The sequence below is a fragment of the Cariama cristata genome, unplaced genomic scaffold (genome assembly GCF_000690535.1).
Source record: "Cariama cristata isolate BGI_N322 unplaced genomic scaffold, ASM69053v1 scaffold16070, whole genome shotgun sequence".
Classification (NCBI taxonomy): Eukaryota; Metazoa; Chordata; class Aves; order Cariamiformes; family Cariamidae; genus Cariama; species Cariama cristata.
Genome location: NW_009593076.1, coordinates 1 through 18,060, shown reverse-complemented (window position 1 = coordinate 18,060; position 18,060 = coordinate 1). Strand labels below are relative to the sequence as shown.

The 18,060-nt window shown below is 42.6% G+C and overlaps 1 protein-coding gene across 1 annotated transcript; it reads right to left on the bottom strand.

The window, feature by feature from the left end:
- Positions 1–3,494: 3,494 nt before the first annotated feature.
- MTHFSD (methenyltetrahydrofolate synthetase domain containing) lies at positions 3,495–16,884 on the bottom strand. Its single transcript, XM_009708867.1, has 7 exons — positions 16,841–16,884; positions 16,621–16,735; positions 15,916–16,029; positions 13,714–13,804; positions 12,717–12,829; positions 12,397–12,522; positions 3,495–4,159 (listed from the first exon to the last, which is right to left on the bottom strand). The coding sequence occupies exons 1-7, from the start codon at positions 16,882–16,884 to the stop codon at positions 3,644–3,646; spliced, it is 1,119 nt and encodes a 372-aa protein (XP_009707169.1). The 3' UTR covers positions 3,495–3,643.
- Positions 16,885–18,060: the final 1,176 nt, after the last annotated feature.

The window sequence follows — 18,060 nt, the reverse complement described above, 5'->3', positions numbered from 1 at the left end:
GGCACAAACTGTAGCTACGTAGGCATAGACATGTTCAACCTAGGTGCTAACAGCAGGGCCACAACTACAACAGGTACAAAACGAAGAATTATTACTCGAGTAAAGGTTCTCATCTTTAAAGCCTGTTAATTCAGACTGTAAATTCTTCAGGGCACAGACTTTACGGTTGGACTGTCAGTAAAAGATCTTGCATCGTCTTCGTGTGGGCCACAGTAAAACACAAGCAGCCTTCAGTTCCTCGAGTTTCATTATGAGATCAGAGCCCAAGGATTCACTAAAATGTACTGCATTTCAGAGTTTTGTGGATTTAGAGAAAAGTCAGAAGTGACTCCTGTATAACTGATGTCTTCCTGAGCATGCAGAGAGCCTGAAACAATAGATCTAAGAGAGGCAGACTGTCCCATTCACTTTCTTCAAAATCTGCTGTTTCCTCAAGTAGGAACTTGGTCAGCCCACAAGAAAAAATCCACATCATACAGCTAAAGACACCAGAAGGCCATGCAGGCATGTGCCTTGGGCAGTCTTGCATTATTTAATTAAATAGCAATTGAGCATCTCGCACTGAAATGTCTTTCAGCTAAAGATGAGCAACTTCCCAAGCAGCAGCAAGAGCCGCACCCTTGTCACTGCTGTCCAGGACAGAAATTGCAGTGACTTCAGAGCGCCCAGGCCCAAACTCCTGCTGTATTGGTACATGATGCATTTCAAAAAGCGTGAGCTATACCCTCCCTCCTCACAGGTAAGCTTACAGAACAGTTTGGCTGCAAGTCACGCTGCTTTTTTCGCAGAATGTCAATACTCAATTTCTTGTTTTCCCTGTGGGAATCCTAGGGCAACCCAGAGGTGATTTCTGAGGACCACTGTTTTGCCTCCGTGTAACCCCTTACTACTAAACCTCTGCAGAAGCTCTGAACCCTGGTGAGCCTTCTGCAGCTTCAGGCTCTACTTTCAAGAGCTGCCTATACTAATTCCTTCCCTGCAGGTTGTTGCTCTTGAAGCAGAGATGACAGAAATGAACTTGTCCCTGCACTTCAGTTGCTACCGATTCGCTGGAGCTGCTGGTGCAGATGGGTTTGCAACAGGTTGCCAAACTGTGACCTGGAGCAGCTGCTACTTTGAATTAAAACCACTCTTTAATGACTTTAAGGTGGCAAGGCCCCAAAGACCTTGCCGTTTCTTAACAACCTGGATAAAAAATGACTACCTAAGTTGGAAATACAACTATCATAGCATCAACATCATTATTCCAGACCATTTAAAATGCTAATGAATGGTGCATTAGCTTAAGCTTACAGTAATTATTTTTCTTCTCTGAGCCTTACTACAGTTACATGCCTCTGTCTAGTTAGCATCTCCCCGTTAGTGTGGTTTGGATGGTTATTGCCTATCGGGGAAGTAACAAGATACGGGGTGGTACTGTGAAATGTGGCCTCGCAATACACGACAGAAAAAAGCGACAGGCTGGAAAAGCACTGCAGAGATCTGCCCACCTGGACACAGACCTAGCACAGCTCACCCTCTGGGTTACACACAGAGCCACAACAGAAAACCATCTAGACATGTTTGTCCAAGCAAAACTGGCCACTAACTGCACACATTTACGTATCACGTAACATGTAAACATATCTGTGCTGAAACTCCAGATGTTAAAAAAAGAAACAAGGTAGAGGGTGAAATTCCCACAAATTTGACCAGAAAAGGCTGGTTCAATCTATAATGCAACAGGGGAAGCTAGAGATGCTGGAAGTTTTCATCAGCAGAATAACTAGTTTTCACCTGCTAAGGTCACCTGGGCACCTTCACCAAAGCAAGCAGCATTGCAAGAGTCAAAAAGAACATCAAATGAACATGTTACTTAATTTGCCATCATTTGGCAGGGGCAGGCAGTGATGTATAATTATTTTTTTGCTTTTCTTTCCTCCACTTTCTAAGCTCATGATGTAATGAGTATGTTTAAGTAGTAACATAACCCGTGACTCTTAGCCTTGAAGTGCCCAACTACTGAAACAAGACGCAGAGGACTCCATAGCACTTATGTTTTAATTCAGACTAAGTCATACTGAAAATAATTCTGAGCTGGAGAAAAAGAGAGTATTTTAGAGCACAGCACTATTTTTTTTCAGAAACCTTTCTTTTGTCGACCTTAGAAGAAGCTGAAGCAATGCTTTCCCTTGAGCCCCTCTGTAGAGAGTACATGATAACGATGAGAACTTTTTATTTAATACTGTACGAATGTCTGACCCTTGAGGCATAATAATGTGCTTAAAATATACTTAACAGTACCCTCTGGCTAATAAAAGTTTCCAACTCATACTTAAAAAAATATCCATTTAGATGCTTACTTTGACTATGTGCCCAGCATCAATGGCAAAAGTGCTTCTGTTTAGAAAGGATGGTTCAGCCAAAATTCAACTTGTTTTTCAGGAATAGGAAACCAAAGGGAAAAAAAAAAAGTAATAAAAGCCATACCAAATAAATCACCATTCTCCTTTACACCGTAAGTGAATGTTCACGTGTGTGCAAACCTTACTGTTCAAGCTAGTACTTGATAGCACTTTCCCAACGAAAAGCTGCCAGTGCTCCTGTCCAACCCTCATCACTGTCTGATGATGTGGGTGCAGGAAGACTACACCGGTGGTGGCAAAGGCACAGCAGGAACAGGCTCTGCTACCATCTCCAGCAACGTTTCAAACAACTCCATACCAGACTTGTCACCCACAGGTTTTGACCGTGGTCTGTCTGCTTTTCATTTCCACGACAATGATTCATATTAATGTAATTTCACGGAGGCAATGGAATCACACCAAATTATAAGAGATAAGACAATTGGGAAAAGCATTTATTTTATAATTATCTGTATCCATGAAAAAGGCACCTCAAGTATGTTGGGGAAAAGCAGAGGAGAAAACTGGTCTTCACTTTCCTCTGCCAGAGCTGGCAGACCTTGTAAGAAATACAAGGTTTACAAAGGGCTGAATTAAAAAAAAAAAAAAAAAAAACTGAGAAAGGGGCTACAATCTCGTCCACCTGATGTTAATAGCTATTACTAGAACTCAGCAGCTGAGCCAGTGTTTCCACAGCCGTTCAAGAGCATAAAAAGGGCAATCTCTTCCGCCGGCCATTTTAATGAAAAATACGCTGAAAATTCCCAACAGGCAAACCCCATTTTTTTAGTAAACAGAATTGTAACCCTTAAGACAGATTTTCTGCAGCTGGCTTTTAAGCTCACGAGTACAAATTTGCAGGTACAACCTTCAGATGACAGAACATAACCACCTCAGTACATGTGGCTGCACACAGCTACCAAGGGGCAGGTTTTTGATCCAGGCCTAACAAATGCATACACTGAACAGCAAATCAACCCACGGTCAATGAAAACAAATACACAGAGTGTGGGTACTTTGTGGATAACCGTTTAGAGAAATGGCCCCTCCGTCATCTGTCTTGACAAATCCACTTTGCATGTACAACTGCAGGAATGAGGCAGGCAAGTCAGCTGCGAGACGTATGCCTCATTTGTTTGAAAAGCTGGCTTTGCACTTTGTTGTTTAGCCTGCAGAAATAAGAGGATATACAAGTATCTTTGAAAACTTATGTTGACTTCTCACAAAACAATGAAAAAATGCCTATATTTTTCTTCTGTTCATTTCTGACTATTGATTTCTGCTTGCCCTTTGTTTCTCTGATTCCTGGCCAGCTCCACTCGCAAAGTATTACCCCTGAGGCTCAAGCCTTTCAAAGAGGATACAGCACTCTCTGCGGTTGCTTTATCCTTGTAATCGAGAAAAGCCCTGTGCTGTGCTCCTTGCCAATTCAGTCGTAAAGGAGTTGCGTGGAATTCCCTCAAAGCACATTTCAGCTCGCTCACTCTTACGCTGGGAGGTATGTTCCCCACATACACAGTAGTAATCATGCCAGATCCCTCTAATCTGGGACTTAAAGAATCACTTTCAACATAATGTTGTCCTATTTGAGCCGATCCCATAGCAGCCTGCGGTCTTGTATTTTCAGCCATCGCCTTCTCATTTAACGCTGCTGGTGTGTTGGCACTTGCCAAGTCTGAATGCTCATCCTGGAGGGTAACATCCTTGCCAGTCTGCTTCTCTCTGTATCGAAGAACCTTTAGGATGGGGATTTTTCCCAGCATCTCATAGCTGACCTAAAAAGGAGGAAGACACATACAATTATGAGGCTTCTCGCCTTCCAGAAAAAGACGACGACCATCACGACCCATTTGTGCCATAAAAAGAGAGGAACCTTATTATATTGCTACCATTCAGAGTGCCAGAGCATTCAAAATGTTACTAATTGCTGGCCTGATTCTGAAGTTGCTCCCTAAATACACACTGCAGGACAAAAATAAACATTAGCTACTCTTTAAGCAAGCAGCACAATCTAGATCCAGCAGGAAAATCAAAACCAAAAACTCAGAACTATTCGATTTTGACATTTATTTATCACAGTGCTTTCAGATTCGCATTCTCATTGCTGTCCCTTAATATCTGCTTTGACCAAGGGCCTGTGCTCCTGCTCTGGCAGAATCTTACGTGCCTACAATTCATCAGACCATCAGGCACTTTCATTCCGCAGACCTCCTTGCGCTTTTTTTCCCCCAAAACAGGATATCCCGTAGGCTGGGTCATACAATGGGGAGGGACGACGGTGTTCAGTTTGCAGCTGGGGAGCATGCCTTGTAGCTGGGCTCCTATGAGTGTGGGCCCAGCTGGAAGCACGTTCTCTGGTTGTGGCACATCACCGCAGCCTCCCTCTTGTCATCTGAGCTCACACACCACCCGCAGCTACTCATCGGATCCCACATCACTCTGCTGGGTTGGATTGCCCGGACACGACACTTCAAAACTGTGAACGCTCTATCCCTTCTATCCATCCCCAGTTCACAAGTAGCTTTTCTGGAAGGGCTCTTCCTCTCAACAGCTGAACCCCATCCATCTCAGGCATGAGATGCCCCAGGCTGTGCTCAGTGACTGGCAGGATACGCAGTGGCTCCCTCGCTAATGCGGTCTAGCTCTTGGCTTGCAGACTGCAGTTGGAAGGAGGAATAATTCGTACTTGGCTACTGGACAACTAGAACATCCATCAACACAAGATCCAATTCTTAAATTTAGGGAGCAAAACAGAGCCTAGGGAAGCGACGCCTGAGCTAGGAGAGACCCATGGCTAGTAGCCCAAACAGTGTGAGCAAGCCACTCTAGCAAGGTACTGCACCCAAGCTCGTAAGCCGCTACTTCTCAGCGCACTGTACCGGACTAGCACCAGCATATCCCTGCTAGAACATGCCTGCAGATTTCCCAGCCCAGATCTCTCTCGGAGTCCCTGAATTCCTGGTTCTACAATTACAGTCAGAGCGAGTTTGGATCTGGCTGCACCACATAAAGTCTAAAATTTACAGATCTCTAGAGAGAGTAACCCAGCCCAGAAGCGACTCGAGTAAAATCAAAGACAGGGTTGGGGCAACGTTAGGTTTAGGTAACAGGAAAGCCAGTCAACAGACATCTCTTAAACGTTCCCAGGGCTCCTCTTCTGAGGAGCAAAGCAGCAAGTTCTATTTCAGGCTGTAAAGAAATAAAAATGTAATTCGCATAAAGCCTGTCCTATCTCCTGTCTTGTTAACAGAATATCAAATAGCAGAATAGGACTAACCAGTATCGGCAGAAGCCACCTCCATCCTGCCACACTGCAGACCCTGAGTCAAGGTGTTTAGGATCAGGCCCTTTACATAAGCAAACTTTACGACTGAGAACAATTTCTGAACAAATCTGGCCTGATCTGGCAAGCCAGTACAGAGAGGCAAGGACTTCCTCTGGGGCTCTGGGAGCCTCCGTACTCTGAAAGGTACATGCCATTTTCAGATTCTGAAGAGCTATTGCTCTGTGGATTCTTGGACGGATTTGTTTTTCTCAGCCAAGAATTCACGCTGCTGTGTTTGACAGTAAGCTTCCCTTCCCTGGGTGATACAACATCAAATCAATGGCTGAAGCCATCTTACTTTGTTTTTACTGGCCAACAATTAGGAATATTTGTTGTCCTCTATCAAATTTCTACATGAAATGTAAGCTCTATACTAATTAAACCAAACAGGAAAAACATTTTTCTATTCTCATGCAACTAATCACTCCTGAGCCCGAAGCACAACCCCAACATCTTACCAAGTGTACGTACAGGTCCTTTCACCCTGAAATTAAACTCAGTTCCCAAGGCACGGACTGGGTGTTTCGTTAGAAAGATCAATGCTACCAAGGGCAAACCCTCACCACTTTGTAGATTAAGGGAATCAAAGAGATGGGCATCGAGAGGATGATCTCTGGAACTCCCCGTCTTTCAAGGACAAACCAAGGAGAGGATTTAGATAATCCAGGGGCCAGCATACTCTTTACAAAATTTCAACTGGCCAGGCTTCAACATGGCCTCTCCTCTCACGAGAGTCACCAGTAGTTTTTGACATCTGACCGGAGCTCTTCGGAGTTACTGTTTCAGGCTCCCTGCAAACTCAGGGAGATGCAGTTACAACAGCACATACGTCTTCATAAGGGCTATGAACTACTGTTTTCTGTAACAGCTGAAGCTCTGATCAAACATCACCATGAAGTGAACCTATCATTACTTTATATTCAGGCCTGTGCAGACATAACAGCAAGTAGCCTTTACCGCACCAAAGCAAGTAAGGCAGTTGATTTGGCACTTGGATTTTTTTTTTTTTGTAACAGAAAACATTCTGTAAAAAACTTACATTAGACAAGTTCTGACACTGTCAACTCACATCCTTCTGCCACAAAAGAGAGAAAGAGGATTTACCTTAAGGGCTGTTTTCCCTGGGGTCTAGGAGAAACTTTCAGCTGGGCCAAGACTTCCAAATCCTTCCCTATTCCTCCCCACTTCTGTGTCAAGGAAAGGCAGAAACTCCGTTTGGGACTTCAGAGTTTCAACTCAACAAATCAATTCACTCTCTTTTTTGGGGTGCAGGGGGTAAGAGCCAAAAGGGCAAAGGGGGCAGTGGGTGGCAGAGGAGAGGGAAAAACTTGCTCTGCTCTGTTGCAAAACAGCAAACAAAAGAACTCTGTGGTAGTACAATGTGTTGCTAATTACGATCATGCAAAAAGTTTCTTTTGTCTTGTGAGCTGTGGAGGATTCCAATGATTTATTTCCATGTGGAGAGAGGCCAAAGATATTCCTCCTCTCTTTCAAACAAGCTGCACGTTTCTTGGTCCTGTGCCGGCTGGTCACTCTTCCCCAGCCTTGCCTACTGCTTTAGGCAAGCCAGGATGCAAGGGACTTAGGCTGTACCCCGAGTCTGGTTGATCCAGTTACATGGACCCAGGCAAACGCAGTGGTGGAAGCTTCTTCCCTTGCTACCCCCATCCCTACAAAGTCCAGGCCAAACCATTTATTGATGTTTGTAAACTTTGTATTGAGTGTTGGGATTCAGCTAGATGATTGGCTTTGGCAGCAAAGCCAGCTGAAGAAGTTTCCTATTATCCCTTGACCACCAATTCCCAGGCCAGTTCCCTGCTTCAGCCCTCTGGAGTTGGCCAACAGAAGTGCTTGCGGGTCTCCACTGTGAACTCAGTAAATGAAGTGATTCAGGTTAAAAATAACTCCACCAAAGGCAATTAATCATTTAACAATCCTGCCTACTCCCTGCCATAGCTGGGAGAGCCTTGGGGAAAGAAGACAGCAGGGTAGATGAATTCTTCTGGCACACAATTACCAGGCTATGGGAAAGGAGCTGAGAAGGGAAATGTGGCCCCTTTCTGACAGAAACCTGAAGAAAACAGTCTTGGACGCTGAGTGCCAATACAAATCTCCCAGCACTTAACCCTGAGCATCCACTCTTATGACACCTGGTTTGGTCCCAAAACAACGTACTGGCAGATGGACTTTTGCACATCTCTGCTGGAACATCGGGGCTCTCTTCAAGCTCTGTTATTCCAGAACAGCAAATGTAGCCACTTTCAATATTTTGCTGGGGAAAATGAAAGATGTGTTTGTCCTCTGACAGAATGAGTAATGCTGACCCCTGATACAGCGCAGGCCAAGCCAAACACCACTTTGATTTCCCTGGCAGCAGAGGCAGTGCAGTTCTGATGTACGGCAGATGAGGGAAGGATAGCTATAGATTGGAAAGCATGCTAGGTCTGCTGTTTAATTCTGCTCCACACAGCTACCCATCTGCACACACTAACCGATATAAGATGACAGGGCTCAAGATGGAGACAGATGATGCTGCTGCCCTTCCCTGCAAGGCTGTGAACAAGGCCAAACAATCTTTAGTACAGCAGATCCACCAGCCCTTCCAAGTATTGAGGCTAGTAGGCAAAATGAGTTTGAAAGATTCATCTTTGCCCGCTCTGAGAGGTCTCTGACCCAAGACTGTTCACAAAGGCCTCCACGACATAGCCCTCTTCTCGTGTTGTCTCCTTAACCAGTTGCTTGTTTCAAGGAGCACTGAGCTCACAGGGGTTTAAAGCACACACAAAGCCAAGACAGCTAGGACGGGCCGCCAGCACAGTTGAACATTTTATCATTCATTTGCACAAAATGCCCAAATATGTGCACGCAATCCGAGGGCATATTTCTGGGAGCTGGCAGTCCATGAAGTCTGCTAGTGTCCCTCAGGAGAAACTTATGCAACCCCACATTTGGAATTCATCAGCAAAAACTGATTCCATTGACTCTGCAGCAAGGGTCAGATTTGCAAAGGTGTTGAGATGTTTAACCATGCGTGGAAGCATGCCCTGCACACGCTATCCCTCCAAAAAACAAAGTAAAATCTTGGCTAAACGAACAGCAATTTTCTTCTGACGGCAACGCTGTGTCCCTGCTAAAGGTTTTGCCAGCTTCAATGTGCAAATTTTTTGAGCTTTAAAATAACATCATTTTACTTTCCAAATATTCTATCACAGACCTGAATCAAAAGCTGTTTGTTGTCAGTTTCCATCTCTGCCACTGCGTACTAAACTCTTTCACCATTAGACCCAGGGATTCCCCCCCAGTTCATTTCATTTTGACAAAAATCTTTTCCTACTCCTATAAAATTCTCAGCAAAAGAATGATTTAAAAACCAGAAGGAAATGCTTGCTAGAATATAGTGATTTTTCCACCAACTACTCTCGTTTCCCTCTTCATGACCCCAAATATTTTAATTGGTCTGTATAGTTTCAATTTAAAATAAGCAGAGCACAAATAACTTCATAACTGTGACAAATATAATAGACAGTGTCACAGATAAAGATCACAGCTACCCATACAAAATACTAAATGAGAAAGTAAGTCGTTTCATGAATTTAGAGTTCCCAGAAACAATGGGTTAGATTTTCAAGACAGATGAAGCCAAATAATTCTCCACTGGCATCCAAATGAAGTTTTCCAGAGTGCTCAGCTCTTAGCAGCTCTTGCTGTCCTCCAAGAGCACATACTGATTTCTCAAAACCCTGAACTCAGACGCAGAAAACTTACCCTTATACACATTCTGGTATCGCCTTTGTATTTAGAAGTGTTTCTACAGCGCCTAGCACTGATACTGATCATGCTTCTTTGGTATTAATATCATCATAGCTCCTCTACTTCCTCGCAAGTCTTTAAATCAGCATTTCTGTGACAAAAGTCACAGCAAGTAATTCACGTCTTCCTCTTTGGAAAAACATACTACCTCGACAGCAAGAAATAGTTCATCTGGAAATTCTGCACTGAGAACTTACAGAAGGCAACTGAGGGCAAGTCACACCAATTACACCAAGAAGTGAAGCATTTACTCACAGAGGAACACCTATTTACCCCGTCCCCATACCTGACACACTACTTCCTTCCTACATAGCACATAACAAACAAAAACACTTCAGGAAAACCAGTACCTCTTTGAGCACAGAAATCTAGCCTGGAGACATGTATTTTGTTTGCTGTGTTAAGTAGCTTCTTACCTCTTTAGAGCTGAAAACAGAGTGTATGTATTAATGGCTATTTATCCTAATAGCTTCAGGAAAGCACATCCTTCACAACAATGCTTAGCTGTAATCCCATGTTTTCAAACACCTTTAATTTAAGCTCTTAAATCATCCTCTTGGCTTGAGCCAGCCATGCTCCTGAAGGATGAACTTTTTTGCAATGTATTTTACGCATCACACGTCTTAACAATAAAGTTAAGCTTCTTTCTGTTGACAAAACACCATATTTAGAAGTGGGTTATTTATTTACTCACTACCTCTTGGTTCACTCAGTTTTGCTCTGAGGAACAGGAATGCACCAGTAAAGCCAGGATTTGAAGGAGAAAAGGATGTAGAGAAAAGGATGAGAAAATGATGTAGAAGCAGCCAGGAAAAGTCAAAGGACAAACACTTAAATAGTTTGTATTAAATCCCGCATTTTGAACACCCTGTCGATTAACTAGACCTCCCACCTCCAAGACCCTCTGTGCAAGAGCTGAACACATAGTTACTGCCACAAGCACGAACAAAACATATACAAGTCATTCAGCTCCCTGTGAAAGAATAACGCTAATGTCTTTCTTCTTCATATGGACATGACAATTTGTTCCTGTCTTAAAACGACTGCAATGTAATGATTATCCCTGCTCTGGCTAGTATTCTCCAATATTCTCATCTAATCAACACATGCTCTGAAAAACAGCCAAAAGCAGCTTTAGATGTTAAATCAACATTCAAATATTCAAATACAGGATCAATCACAGAATGTGCTCCATTCTCAGTGAAAGCTGTAGAAAATTCAGCAAGAGCTGTATTTTTCAGACACCACCACTAATGTAGAGATTACTGTAGAAAAAAAATTTCACTGTCTCATGCAAACTGGCTAAAGTCAGTGTGGCACAAGCTTTCGATACAACTCTACCAAGCATCTCTCCTCAAGCTTCAGAAATGAGCACACAGGAGTTGTGGCTGACACTTCATTAGTCTGAGGCATATATTATAATACTGATTTTGTGTTGTTTTTTTTTTCTCTGAAAAGCAAAGAAATGCAAAGGTAACATTGAATTTGATACACTGCTTGGGATCGACTGACTTTACATGAGCAGCAAAAGTTTCACAAAAACTCAACGGCCCCTGCAAGAGACTGTGCTCCCCAGACCTTTGAAAAATGTCCCTGCTAAAGGGAATCAGACAGAAAAAAAGTGAAAAAAAGTGTTAGCAAGGCCACTTACTGAGACTGAAGTCTGACCCTAAAACAGACTGTGATCAAAAGTATGTTGGCAAGATGGATGAAGCACAAGGGGTAGGCCTTCAAAACAATTATATTCAATAATATCCTAAAAAAATTATGACTCAAAAATAATTGAACGGAAAAAATGCACTAGTACAGACAGAGCTTTTATTTATTTATTTGTAACCTCAAATCCTCAACCACAGGCAGAGTAAAATCCTCTCCCACTATAGGAATAAAAATAGTACTGGCTAGAATTGTTTGTTGTAGATACATTACCTTAACAAATTTAACTCTTTTTACTGGTTGGCGAGTGCTTAACAAACAACTCTTGATTTCCCTAGAAGTATTCACTAATAATTCCTCAGCGGTTTCTGCAAGACATGGGTATACTATTCCTCATTTCAGTGCTCCTACTGTTACTCAATCACGCAGGCTTGCGTCTGCTCCCTAACCGGATGATTTTTGGAATGAGAATTCAATGACAAAGAAAAAAGTTTTCCCAGCATGAACTTCCAGTAAAACAATTTGCTCAATGCTTTTCTGAAACTATTTGTGAAGCTGCTAAAGTTTCTGACAATCCTGGGCGTGGATGCCAAACTCATAAAACAATAATTACCAATAAAAAATGATTCATTATTTAAAGCAGTTTAAAGTCACTATTCCTCCACCTGAAAATCAGCTCCAGCCACAAATTCATCTAGCCTTGGAAAGTTAATCCCATACATCCGCTACGTAAACGGCAACGTACCATCTCTTTCCTTTCACAACCAGAGCAGCACATATTCTACCCATTCCACGTGGCCTAATGCCATGAAGCTCTCTCTATGGTACCATCTCCAGAAAAAGAACAGAATCAATTTCAACGAGCTCTTAGGAATAAAGCACATCAGGTGAGGAAGCTCCTCAGCTTACATAGACTATTATTCCGCAAACAACTATAAGAAACAACACCTATCTTAAAAGTCCACAAATGATGTTTCCAGTTACTCTCACCCTATAATCCATTTGATACCGCAACCTCAGCCTCATTAATATATTTCTCCTCCTCACCATTACCACTTAAAAAATGCTGAACACGGATGCTGATGTTTCGTTTCACCTGACAAACACATTTGCTCCTTTTCCAAGTATTTCTAATACAACAAATGTGTTTATACGTAAAAATGGGGGACTTATCAACACAAAGTTGGTACCATTAAGCCACCGTTAGCAGAGGCAACTTGCCTTATGCCATATTATTCCCTGAGGTTTCGGTCGTTTGCAGTTAGTCTTGATAGTTCTTGTTGGAGTGAGTATATAATCCACAGTTAAATCATGATCATCAAGAAGTTCTTCTGCTATGTCAATCACCTACAAGGAACGAGAGATTTGTTAAGTAGTTAAAGAACAAATTCATTAAAATTGTGCATCATTCCTGGTGTCTCGCAACATACGAAAAATCTGTCAAGATACTGCACCAACATCCTCCGAGTCTCTTCTTCAGACATACCATTCAGTACCACACAGTTCCGACTCGTCACTTGAGAGTGAGTATTTTAACTCACCTGACAGTCATGCACAATAGTAATTACAGGTGTATCCTCCTGCACTGCACCCATTGACACCATCATTGCATATTCCATGTCTGCGTAACCTTCTCCTTTTCCAATTCTCCAGCCTAAAATACATAAAGGTACACAGTGAAAGTAAACGCAGGAACAGCAGTGTGGAAAGGTTGGTAACTGTCAAAAGCATGCAATTAAACTAAGCAGTCTGTAACAGATAAATCAAGCACAGAGTTGTAACTCAAGAAAAATTCAGATCAGTGTCTCTCACAGAATGCAACTTTCCTTGTAATCAGCACTGAAATTAAAATAAAACATTAGTTTCAATGAACTCCTAAAGGATCGCAGGAGCCTCCCATTCAGAATAAACCAAATTTACTTGAATTCAGTTACCATAGAACCCTATTTACCCACTGTAATTAGAACCCTCTATTGATGTCAAACATAGGTTAACTTCATGTGGGTAAAGAGGAGTCTGGGTCACATACAAAAAGCATGTTATTTTTAGGCAATGGATAAAGTCAGTGCAAAATTTTTCACCACCAGCAGGTCTTCAAAATACTAGAAAACGCAAGATTTGATCCCCAAACAGGTACCGAATCAGCAGCTGTAACACACGTCCTTTCACACATCCTGTGCAAATCCTCTGAACAGGGAGCCCTCTTTGATTCTTAAAAAAAAAAAAAAAAAAGAAAACCAGACAAAAATTGCTTGCCTGAATAGCTCTACTGAAGGCCAAAACACTGGCCCACAGGCCCTACACCACCCTGCTGTCTGCTGGCTAAGTCTTGGCGGCGTTGTTGTAAAGCAGGCATTGATTCTTCCTGGTTGGATTGGGATCAGTGACTTGTCACACAGAAGAGACAGAACTCAGGGCCATCATTCAGTTCCAAAGATACATTTGGGTCTGCACAAAGGAACAAGTAGTGTAGCTACTGGGATTGTGAATCGTAACTTAAGACTCTCCTCCTGAAAAGCTTACAAGGCTTTATCTTACCTTTTTCAGAGACAGCCACTGATCCTACAACAACCAAGTCCACTCGTGCTTTCCCATCAAGACCTACAGGCACACTGTATTCTTTTACACCCTGCAAGAAAAACATAATTTTAGGTTCACAGAGTGCAGAGTCTTCCAACCAGTGAGGCAGAAATCCAGAATATTTTGATAAATCCAAGTAACTCCCCACGTTTCAAAGTGTTTCTTCCATCTATAGCCAAGCTGTATGTGTCTGGAAAGCTACCCTCTAGGGAATCCTAGAATAGATTCCCTACTACAGTGACAAGAATTTTGGCACACTTCAACGAGAGCTAAGGGAGGTGGTCACTCTTTTAAGCAACATTACTATTTAGGATCAAAAAGTCGTATTTTGAAACCCTTTATTGGACATCTACTTCTAAAAATGAGGGCAAATGATACTTCCTACACTACTACCACTACTACCTTAAAGTCATAATACGTAAATTCATTCCCATGAGGAATACCAGTGCACTACAAATTCTGAAATTCTCACATCCAAAGTTCATTTAGACACAGACACCTACAGTATAAAGATGTTAAGGCGCTTGCCTGAAGTCACAGGCAAAGCATCTGCTTTACTGAAGCACAACCAGGTACACAAGTCAGATCACTCTCCATTTCAAGCGGCATCCACCGCACTGCCAGTTTCTCCACACATCTCTCTAAAAGCACCTTCCAAAGCTGCCTGTGTGTTCCCCAAGACTACATTCAGCACTTTGCTGCATGATCGTCATTCAGGACGGGCCACTGCCAAGCTAAGCTATCTTTACCAAAACCTTCTAAGATGCTAATGAACAAAAAAATCCACCGTTCCTGACAAGTGGAAAGAAAAACCTCACATAGCCCTGTCATCCTTTTTTTTTCTTCCTCTCTCTCCCTGCTCATCCCCACCCACCCCTCTTCAGGCTCCTCTCTAAAGAACACATCCTAACAAAATTCTGTCCAGAGCTGCAGAAATTAAAAATGGTGTTTACTTGGGCTTTCAAATATCAGAGGTTTAGAACTTTTAAAAAGATACCTTGTGATTCATTCACTCTTAACATATGTGTACAGCATAATGTAAATCTTCCTCACACCAATGCCACTTTGTGCTAAGTTAATTCTCACAATAAAAAGCCAAACATTTTCTGAACAGAGTACAAAACCAAAAAGATTAGTAATTTGTGGTTGACTATCAGTAATAATGCTCATTATCCACTTCACAGCAGTGTGGTAAGAATTGTTTACACAGTGCTTTTTAAATATAAACTGTGAAGAGCATTTATTCATTAGATCGCCTGGTTGGGGGAAAAACCAGACACATGGTGGTAAGATCACAGATCAGATACGAGGCCTGAAGCAGGCCTCAAGAGAAAGGTCTCTTTCAAAAGTGCTCTTCAACCCTGAAAAGCTTAATTAGTTAATGACTTTAATAGAACTTCCCACAAGAAAGTCACTACAAATTACCATCCATTTACAACCCTCAGTTGTATACAGGATTACTGTAGAACTTTATTGCCTTTAGGAGGAGATAAAGAACAAAATGAATCTATACAGCTGGCCTATTCATTTCGTACAATTTAGGTTTCCATACCAAATAAAGATGCATATAAAATACCACAGGTTTCCCTGCCGAAGGACGTTAGCTGTACAGTACGCTATTTTAACACCAGGGGGCAGCAACACACCACACTTCAAAAGAAAACCGGTAACACGTGTTTGGACCTCGGCTGATGCAAACGGCAGAATTAACGTTTCTTTAGACTTCGGATTCTAAAAGAACTGATCTTTCCTATTTAGTAACACCTAATATTCTATGGACTAGATTATACAACAACTGTAAACACTAAAATATTCCTCATAAGGTTCACTAGTTCAAAACTGCAGAAGAGTATAGGAGTACTATTTGCTAGAAACAAAGATCTAACTCACCTATGAAAGTTGCTCACAAACGTCCCAAAAAGAATTCACAAAATATCAATACCATTCTGTTAATAAAATATAGCAAAAATACTATATTTCCTCAGGATTTAAGTACCAACCAGAAAATTATTAACGGTGGTTGTGTACACAAGACCAGGAATAACATACTAGCAGAACAGTATTTCGGGTAGCATCTGTTTTTCCAACTTCTAGTTGGACTATCACAACACAACACTCTTCTACAAGTTAATTCAGACCTCCCCCATTCTCCATGCCTACTTGAGATGTAGCACATATCCGCAGGATCTCCTTAGTTGCACCTGAAGGTGGAACAATCTTATTGAACAGCCCGGTTCTCAGACGTGGTGTGGGAACCAACAAAGTCTTCCTTGCCTGTGTAACAGAACAAGTTATCACGTTAAAAGGCGGTGGGCTCATTTTACACTGAAGAATTACTTTTACTGTCCCATAGGTCTCCATGTGGTCAATCATCTTATTTGCTACAGAGCAGTTAGCATTGTTGGTTGTGTAGTGCTTGTAGATGAATCCGCTCCAGCGCGGCAAAATTCCAGACGAGGTTTTATTTAAGAAATAGATGGCAAGACACACCTATTGATCTAAAGCACATGTCCACAAATGAGCTACACACGGAGGCTACTGAACATGCATAGGTCTGAGGTAAGCCTGTCACATACTCCTCTTGCAATAAACAAAAGGCAACTCGAGGCAAGGCTACCTTCGTGTTTCAGGGAATAAGAACACAATGACTGTGAAACAGCTATTGCTCTGCAGAAACATATTAATTTCCCCAAACCCTACCTGCACCTTCGCCATTTGCCTAAAAGGCAAAGACCTCCTTACATGAGCAACCTCATGAGGCTAAGGACTGGTAAAGCTCCGGTTGGAGAAATGTCAGGTGTTGACCATGAGATGCCGCACAGCGCTGTCCCACTCTCCACCTCAGAGGTTCAAAGGTGCGGTTACCTGCAGCGCCGCTAGCCGAACACCTTCTAGAGGTTTGTCGGGATCCACTTTAATCTCACGTGCTCTGTCGAACACATCCAGCTCTTTAATAGAGCTGCAAGCCTGGTGAGATCCCTGCGTGAAGACAGGAATCAAGAGAGAAGAGAATATGTTCACTTACTTCCAGCGTTAGAAAACGAGCGTTCTTCTGGGGAGCATCGGGATTTATTTTTACAGTATTGGCAGCTTTGAACTCCTGTAAACCCAGAAGCCTGGTTGCAGCATGGGAGGCACCCTGTTTTCATAAGATATCAGTGCATCAACAAGGAGTTCAGAGCAGATATGGACAACGCAGAGTCTTTCATGCTATAGAGAGGCTAGTTTCCCCAGATTTTACATATGAGGGACATATTGTTAATTTTGTGATGTTTTCTATGGGAAACTCGCATACTGACAGATGCTGAGTGCTTGACTAATATCTTGCAGGCCTCAGAAAAAGAGGAGATCCAAGCACAGTCACTTTTCCTAACTTCACCCTCGTTCACAACTAACTGAAAGCTGGAGACCAATTTCCCTTTTTAGTCAAGGAATACAAATAGATTCCTTTAAATGCACACCATAGTCCAAGGCTCTTTTAGACGAGCACTTTCTGCACAAGGCTCTCTCTTCACAGAGACTACACTGAACTTGGAAGATCTGCTTCTTAACTGAGTAAGGTGCTCAAGCTTAGCAGAGCACACACTCCTCTTCTAATTTAAGCTGCTATCCCCTTACTTTAGGGCGTAATAAAGTCTCAAGCTTCCTTCACCTGCTTCAGCATCTATTTTACCTCAGAGCCAAACTAAGGCAGAATGCTTCTGCCAGTCCCTTGAGCAAAAGCAGAGCCCGTCTCCTAATGCTGCCCATGGCCTAAAACACCCAACACGCATCCTCACAATGTTATTTTGGTCATTTCTTCAATACGTGTTAGATATGTGGCTGCACACCTTGAGCGTGGATTAAAACAGGCAGAGGGTAAAGCGTTGGCCTGAGTAACCAAATGCTTCAAAGTCCTCTTATTTCTTCCTCCCACCCATCAAACTAGGGACACAACGAAGCCAGAGCAGGAGGAAGGGTTCTCCCACCATCGCCCAGCAACACTTTGCCGGCAATAACATGGCCATCTTTCACATTTTAGCAGCACACCGTATGTTCCTAGGCTAAGACCTACAAGATGGGTGACCCCAGCTTTCCATCCCAACAGACCTGCTGAAGGCCCTGGGGAGCGAAATCCAGTTCTGAATGCCTCAGTTTCCCCCTCCATAAATATATTTATCGCATTCGTAAGGTGTTTTTGTAACCACTGATTAAAACGCAGCACATACCTGTCACGCTTTGTCAGGTACGGACACCTGCATTTCTTTATTCCTTATAAACTATACATGCGTGGCTTTCTTCAGAGCTCTGCCACCCTCTATCCTC

Coding starts and splice junctions, on each gene's coding strand:
- MTHFSD (XM_009708867.1), bottom strand. CDS start 16,884: ATGCTGCAACCAGGCTTCTGGGTTTACAGGAGTTCAAAGCTGCC. Junction 13,805..15,915: donor GGATATGTGCTACATCTCAA/GTAGGCATGGAG, acceptor TTTTTCTTGCAG/GGTGTAAAAGAATACAGTGT. Junction 4,160..12,396: donor AGGGAATAATATGGCATAAG/GCAAGTTGCCTC, acceptor CCTCCTTTTTAG/GTCAGCTATGAGATGCTGGG.